General features: G+C 37.3%; 1 protein-coding gene across 3 annotated transcripts; it reads left to right on the plus strand.

Annotated features, from left to right (window-relative positions):
- The first annotated feature begins 1,908 nt into the window (after positions 1-1,908).
- Positions 1,909-8,437, plus strand: LOC117107669 (alpha-(1,3)-fucosyltransferase 7-like). Of its 3 annotated transcripts, none has more exons than XM_033249391.1 (2): positions 1,909-2,130; positions 5,716-8,437. In XM_033249391.1, exon 2 carries the CDS (start codon positions 6,293-6,295, stop codon positions 7,826-7,828), a length of 1,536 nt encoding a protein of 511 aa, XP_033105282.1. In that variant the 5' UTR covers positions 1,909-2,130; positions 5,716-6,292; the 3' UTR covers positions 7,829-8,437. The 3 variants fall into 3 exon arrangements, with proteins under 3 accessions (XP_033105282.1, XP_033105283.1, XP_033105284.1); XM_033249392.1 differs by lacking the exon at positions 1,909-2,130 and adding an exon at positions 2,159-2,333; XM_033249393.1 differs by lacking the exon at positions 1,909-2,130 and adding an exon at positions 5,506-5,533.

Below are 8,437 nucleotides of genomic sequence, written 5' to 3' on the forward strand. Positions count from 1 at the left end.
GCCTGTGATTAGGATGATGATGAAAATATAATGACTGTCTCTTATACACATCTAGATGTGTATAAGAGACAGTTCCGAGGTGATATAATTATTATAAGCATAACTGTAATAGATCCTACTCCACTCTACTACTACTCTGTGCAAGCGAAGGACTGTACTGCCGGCCACAATATAGCGGGCGTCCTACATCATTTTAAGCAGGTCATGACGCAGAGACGATAGCAACACGATACGAATGAATTATTTCACTCTTTGTTATTAAATTTTTAAAACATAATTTCATAAAGCTCCGTGTGCTTCCATTAGAATGTGTGAATAAAAATACACAGCTGCCTAATTGCTCATCCATTCTAAATACTTTTTTTTTTTTAATTACTTGATTAATATTGTCGTTTTTATGTGGGCGTTTCAGTCAAATAACTGTGAATCATTTTATTAAAAAAAAAAAAAAAAGGTGAATCACTTTATTAAAAAAAAAAAAAACACTTAAACAGTATAATTTGTAAACTGCTACAACACTTCTGTGCCTACTGTACAGATTGTTGGTGTTCTTAGTGTGGGATCGAACTGCAACCAATCTGCAAAACTGTATCTCATTTCAAAAACACACACAATTTTCGAAAACATCCAGTAATTGAGAGCACAAGAACGGTCTTTGCGAAAACCAAATTGTTTATTACTGAAAATTATTGCTTTCTAGAAATTCAAGTATTTCTTTCCTAATGATTTTTTCAATATTCTGAACAACTGAAGTTAAATTCACAGCCTGTAATTGCCTGGATCAGTTTACTATAAATCCCTTTTTAAATATCGGTACCACTTTGGCATGTTTCTAACTGCAGATACTAGCCTACACCTTAATTAAACGGGCTAGTAAACATAATATTGAGGAGATAACAAATAATATCTGTATGTTCTATTAAGTTAGGTGGATTGATACCATTAGATCTAGCATCCTTATTTGTATTCAAATTATATTGATTCAATTGGGAAATCAACATGCGTTAATAAATGATCCGTTATTAAAATGGTGTCGATCGTTGGTAAATTGAAATATCCTCATTAACAAATACACTAATCAAAAAAGCATTTAAAACCCTGCTATTTCTTTATCTGTAGACGCATGTTGACCATTGAAATCAATAATTAACATATGATGATGATGATGATGATGATGATGGTGATGATGATGATGATGATGATGATGATGATGATGATTAGACTATGAATGGTGATGTTGAACAGGGGCGGATTTAGGGGGCCTGGCCGGCCACGCCCCCACTTTTTTTTTTGGAAGGTTAAAAAAAAAGAAAAGAAAAGAAACAAAGAAAGAAAGAAAAAGAAATAAATAATCGCCCCAAACACCTCAGATGTTATTTTTGCGCTTCTAGAACACAAAAGTTTCGCGGGGGCATGCCCCTGGACCCCTATGGTAGTATTATCTCGATCGGCCCCACTTTCAGCCCCACCCCCTTTTGGACATCTCTGGATCCGCCCCTGGTGACTATGCCTGTGATTAGGATGATGATGAAGATATAATGATGATTAAGATGGTGATTATGATGGTGATTAAGATGATAATGATGATAATTATCATGTGATTAGGCCTAGGATGTGATGATAGGCTGTATGATGACGATTGGATATACGTCTTCACTTTTTGTGAGGGAAAGTTCATTTCATTATATTATTACACATCACTTAAACTACAGCTACATTCAAACATTAAATGCAATTGATAGTGAAAATTCATTTTAAAATCATTCTTAATAAAGTTATTGATAATCGCAATATAATTAATAATGAATTTACAATTTAAAAATGATTATACAGTAGCAGGAATTTTGTTTTTGATCTACCCCATGGCGCGAATGTAGCCGACCCAATGAACCAAGAGAAGCATAAGTCGTGACAGTAAGCGCCGCAAGGTGTGGACTCCAACCAGTATTATGCCGAATAGGAAACGCAGAACTTACTGCATTAGCGCAGACTGGTAGCCGTATGAAACCGGGATAAATGTCATCAACATATAGGTCCAAAATAATGTTTTGAATCAGAAGAAGATTGAAAATAAACGCCGCGAAATTGTCATTTTTACGAGAACCTGCATTTGCCCCGATGAACTTAATGGTAGGTCCAAATACTTTCTTTAATGTACGCTAACCTTGCAAGAAAACATATGAGATTGTTCTTCCGGGAAAATAGTGTTAAAAGTACTGTAGAATGGCCCGGATCGTTTTAAGTACATGGATATAGTCTCAGTGCGAATGGATCTAAACGCACCAATGTGTTACAGTAGCCTAACTACTACACAGGCCTTATGTTATGAACGGGTGAGTATGCGAAAAATGCTGACGTTAAGTCCTGAATGAAACAGCCGCTTTAAAACAAACCACCAATATCATTTCCGTGACATGAGCTTATTCGTACCTTGTTTGATAAGATTTCTTATTATTTTTTTTTAAATGTATTATACTTGTCATATGTTATCAAGTTGATTTGCGAATATTCGTCATCCTAGGCCTATAGTTTTAGAAATAGGACTACAAGTATAGTGGTCAGGGCACGGGCGCGTGCGACCGAGACACTGTCTATGACTCTACATGTTTTTATAAGCTCAGTTACTTAAACAGACTAGCGGTTGTTTATTGTTTCTGATTAAGTTGACAGAACGAACAGTGTCAAACGCAAAAAAAAAAATAATAATAATAAAAAAAAAAGAAAAGCGGAAGCACACCAGAACGGTACCGTAACTAGTTTAGTATAGGCACATATGGTCTGTAGTATAGATTTGTTGAAGTACCAAATAATGACATCGTTATTATTTTATTACTCCCGATTGTCATTCCGCCTGGTTTTCCGTTTTTCTATTATTAATTCCAATTCAGATCATCTCTATCTACAGAAGTTTTATTTGTAAACTTTTTTTTTACACGGTTTTAACATTTTGCCTATCTTTAGCAGGATTAGGAGCTACCGTAGCCTTGTGTAACATACATAAATAATTGATGATTATGTAAAGGTTTCTCCCTGCTGTATATAATCAAAATTATAGGATTCCTCAGGAGGTGGGAATCAACTTGCGTTCTTCTCTGCCAGGGGCGAATCACTAGCTCCCGTCAGTCAGAACAGAACGCAGGTTGATTTGGAACTGAGGAGGAAGATGAAGTATACTGCAGTTATAGGCATATATCTTTATTTTGAATCGGCCTATTCTGTTTATTATCAATTGCTCTGTTATTGTAGCCTATATTTTTTGTGGTTATGATTGATTTCATTGATCACACAGTACTACATTTACTAGATCAGGCATAGCTGTATATTTTTGTTTAATGTGTTTTTAAATATGGATTCATCTCCATTTTATGTATGATTAATATTTCTCAAACAACGTGTGAGGTATGCGATAACCGGTAGGCCTACCTCACATGAGAATAAAACAGGGAGTAAAGCCGCTGGTCACGGGTGGCTGACAGTTTACATCGCTTTCCCACTAGGTACTAATGAGTACAGTGTCATCACTGGTTGCCCGAGAACGCAATTATATTATGAAGAGGCGCTTTATGTAGTTTGGTCGAGCTGATGTCCACCTAAAGAGTACGCATGGAGATCTCAGAATAATTAACTATAGGTTTGAATGGCTGCATGCATTCGGAAAAGTCAGGTTATTCGTGATGATAATTATTGTGATTAATAATTCTTGCGTTAGCATTGTTAGGCCTACAAAACCTTTTTTTTTTTGGTATTTGAAATGTAATTTTTCTAATGATAATCATACTAGGCCAAGTAATTAAATTTTGGTAAAGCCCTTTATAATGGATACAACCAAAAATTATGTACATTATGTAGGCCTGGCATTCCCGCTAGGGACATACTGTGTGCCGTGTAATCGCTGCTTTCCTGGGGACGCATTTGTTATGATGTTCACCTAGCACTCAAGAGCCTTATAACTTCAATTCATTCTTAGGTCTATATACACAGAGGAAAAAAAAAACAAAGACATAGGCAATACATTATTATATTCAACAATATTGAGTAGGCCTGGTTGGATACGTAGTATCGAATATGTGCAGCATCGGTCATTTGGTAGTGACACCAACATAGGATGGATGAGATAATTAAGGGTTTCGTTTTATGACACCATTAAAAGATCAGGACCGAACACCCGAAAAACGAAGACCCATATTTTTTTTTCTCCCAGTCGTAATGAAATAATAAAATAGGTACTTGGCAACTGTTTTATGATGATTTTGTAAATACTTTTAATAAGATAATCGAGAAATAATTGGAGGTCTTCGTTTTTCGGGTCTTCGGTCTTCTTTTTGTAGGTGACCCATATAGGGTGTCTATAAAACGGAGACCCTTGAAAATTTCACAAACTGACGCCCAAAAAAATTCGTAATTTTGATTTTGTAACAGCCTGGCGTATTATCATCAAAATGAAAGAGAAAAAATAGGGGTCTTCGTTTTGGGGTTTTCGGTCTTCGTTTTATAGACGTCCGGCTTTTAGTATTATTTAATTGAAAGCTAGTTGGGATAAGCGTAATTTGTCCGATCTGCTACATGACTATGCCTAATTGGTAGGTTAGCATGCCTTTTTTATGCCAGGACCAGCACGGTATTTTGTTGGGTGGGGGGGGGGGCGTTCGTCCGAACCCCTTAACCACCCCTCCCCCTGGATCAGCCACTGATATGTAACGGGCTTTCCGGAGCATCAATCAAATTTATAAACGTATCAATCAGGATTGGGAAAAGAGCCAGGATTACCCGCATGTCAACAAACACAAAAATATGTATTGTGTAGCTTACGCATAGTTTTACCGCGCGGAACGATTATTTTGTGAGAGTACCTCTGTTGGAGGCATGTGATAATATAGGTCTTAATTTTTTAAATAAAAGAAATAAATATAGGAATCATGAAAATGATGTTTTCGAGTGAATGCGACGCCGTCACTTCGTCAATAATAATGCGCAGTCATGATAACCGTCAAAAGATCACCCTGCCGTCACCATGGCAACCAATAACGTAAATGTCTTCTGGGTCACGTATTACTATCATCTCATTATTGCCATTAGATCTACGATATGGTGGCATCGCCCCTACAGGTAATCGAAACACAAATAATGAAATTCTAGCAGAATAAAACGGTCTCTGGTGGATAGACGACAAAAGTAGGCCTATAGAAGAGCACGTAAAGCGTAATTATAAATTAGGAACGTCATTACGGCGATACATGCTCACCTAATGTTCAAAGGGAAAATTCACACCTATACTAATGACGACGAATGAACGTGGTTCAAGCCCCACTATAACTGTGATGACCATCGTGTTTTAGGCCTAATATTTTGGTACAGACATTATAGGCTTACAGTATTTTAAGTGATCTGAAGTAATAATATCGCAGTGATGGAATTCACAGTGTTTGTGGCATGCGATTTCTTAACAGCGTTTATATCTGAGATGAGATGTACGAACAGCGTCACAGAACCCCTCACAAGGAGCATGTCAGTAGGCCTACGGTTTAAATACAAGGTGCATGGAAATGTTATATGACTATTGATATAATTATTCTTCATATTTGGTCTAGGCCTATATAAATCAATGCATACATGCATTAATGTATACATTAATACACTTATAATTCATTATGTCTCTTTGAAGTGAAGTTGATTTTTTCATGTCATCCGTTTTTGCTTTTGCATTTTCTCTTCTAGATTCGCAGCTAAAGTTGTTCGAAACACAATAGGACTAAGGGCGTAGAGAAAGCACAACGTTGCCCTTGAATCGTCATGGCGATTTGAATGGTAAAATCCCAATAATCAGCTTGTTTCATACATCTTATCAGATAACGTGTCGAACTCGGAAGAAAAATGTCAAAATGAAATTAATTTATTAGTGCAGAAGATCGAAGACCCGGAAATGCGATAGAATAAGAGAAAACATAAGAAGCTACTGATTTCGCAAAGGGACACGGAAAGGTTATGAGCTGAATAATCGAATGTACAATTGCAAACAAGGGCAGGAAACCATTAGGCCTATACGATTATTGATTAGTCCTAGTACATGGTGACCTATTTGATAACGAAGTTTATTGCATAGCCCGGGAAAGGAAGCAGGCCTGTAATTATATCTCGAAATAATGACCAAGAATGTATTGATTACATAAAAACCGGTTATTAAAACCATGCCAATAATAAGGGCGGATGAGTTAACGAAAAGTAATGCTTGCGGTTGTATTGTACGGACATCAGGCCAGACGACGACTGCTGGAAGTGAAGTGGAGTTGACGAAATGAAATTATTTTGGAAATATTGCGCTGCGTTATCGGCATGTATAATTTTGTTTACATTCCTTTTTAATAACGAGCGTTTCTCAATAGAGCGCGTGGGCAATGATGACGTTCATCTGGTTTTAACACTTGGAAAATACGCTGGCTCTCATGACGAATACGAACGACTGATTGCAACACGCGCGGACGGCGATGCGTCGCGATCGACGTTTGATATCATCCAGATTGCGCACCAGATGGAGATAGGTCGTCAATACAGGACTACGGGAAAACCGAGCGTAAAACACATCGACGACAGCGCGTTCCGAATTTTGAATAACTCTCGTATAAATATTTCACAGAAGGTTAAAAGGGAGATTAACCGATCGTCGGCGATTCGGAAACTTGAAAACATTGTTATTCTCGATGAATATGGTTTGATACCATCACAACCAAGTCAGCAACTGCCAAATGATACCAATTTGAACATTAAAAATAAACATTCCTTCTCTAGACCCAACGATGCAATAAAGCTAATTCCGAATGAAAAAAGAGAGTGCTTCAAAAAAATACTTCTCTGGGAAGACCTACAAGGCGTGAATGCTCCTCAGGTTGCAGGAACTTTCTTTTGTCCTGAGATACCATGTAAAGTTAAAGTGAGCTACAGTAACGGCTCTATAGACAAAATCGCCGAAGCTGACGCGGTCATCTTACATCACAGGTCAAAGAAAGATCTACTGAAAATGATAACCAAACGTAAAGTGGGTCAAAAATGGATATTGGCAACAAGAGAAAGCCCCCTGCAGTCATCAATAGAACCTCCAGACAACCTGCGGTCTGTGTATGACTGGATAATGACGTACAGACAAGGAGCCGATTTTAGCCTAGCGTGGGGTTATTTCGACCGTGGTGTTCCGCAGTGGAAAGAAGGAGTTGATAAAAATTGGGCCAGCGGTAAAAATAGGTTCCTAGCGTGGAACAAATCAAACTGTACTGACACACCCTCTGCTTACAAAGGTTTTGTTTCCCGGTTAAATAAATATATACCTGTTAGTATACCACAGAATTGTCGATCAACTAATTGTAATTATTACTCCAGCGAATGCAAACAGAGTATACGACAATTTAAGTTCGTATTAGCGTTGGAAAACAGTGAATGTAAAGATTATATAACGGAGAGTTTTTGGGAAATGTCGCTGAAAAACGATGTCATTCCTATTGTTTATGGTCCACCGAAAAAGGATTATGAACGTTTAGCGCCTCCACATAGTTTTATTCACATTGACGACTTTACAAAAGTAGCTGACTTAGCAAAATATCTTAAAAAACTAGACAATAACGACACACTTTATAATGAATATTTTCTATGGAAAAAGGAAGGAAAAATTGTGAGCACAAAGCAATCTTGGGAATTCAACTCGAGAGATAAAATGTGCGAGGTAGCAAGAAAACTTCGAAAAATTGATGTGCATCCGGGTTCTAGCCAATCGCGTATTTACGAGAATATCATTGGTCCATGGTGGAAAGGCTCGTGCGCAAAACGAAAAATGCCAAGTTAACATTATATTAATGTCTAGGATATATCCACCTGTGCCTGTTAAAATGGAAATGTCCAGAGTTCGCCATTGTTTTAAAGACGTACTTTGTCGACACTACTATATGAAGAACACGTGACTACTCGGCATCTACCAAACGTAATCCGCTTCGTTGAATAAACCATTAGGCCTAAGGCATGTTATTTATATTGAATTAAATGTTATACTGTAGAGGAAAACATTTCCACCAACTATCTTCATTGAGTAGGCCTATGCAAAATCATGAACTTGATACCAATATCAGTACAACTTAAGCTTCACCTCTCGCCATGGGCAGCTTGCAACCTCCGACAGTGAAGTTGTCGCGTATCAACTAGGTCGAATCCATTCCTAGCATGGGGTATCTGGCGCACATTTTCTATAGTATCATTCACGGGCGTTAACATTGTTCGGAACTTTCCTCATAATTGAAATTAAGTGTTGAGATTAAGGGGTTAATTTCAGGACCAAATTGTAATAAAAATGCCAGTATTACATTTTTGTACAACAAACAAGCGGGTGGCGAATTTGTAACATGTTGATTGAATGTTGAACTTTAGGAAATACCAGTCAACAATAAAAATGATTTTTATA

Source organism: Anneissia japonica, unplaced genomic scaffold (genome assembly GCF_011630105.1).
Source record: "Anneissia japonica isolate Jap-2015-1 unplaced genomic scaffold, ASM1163010v1 scaffold5330_len1712360_cov203, whole genome shotgun sequence".
In the NCBI taxonomy this organism is placed as follows: Eukaryota; Metazoa; Echinodermata; class Crinoidea; order Comatulida; family Comatulidae; genus Anneissia; species Anneissia japonica.

Bases quoted from the DNA above. Each gene is read 5' to 3' on its own strand.
- LOC117107669 (XM_033249391.1), top strand. From the start codon at position 6,293: ATGAAATTATTTTGGAAATATTGCGCTGCGTTATCGGCATGTATAATT.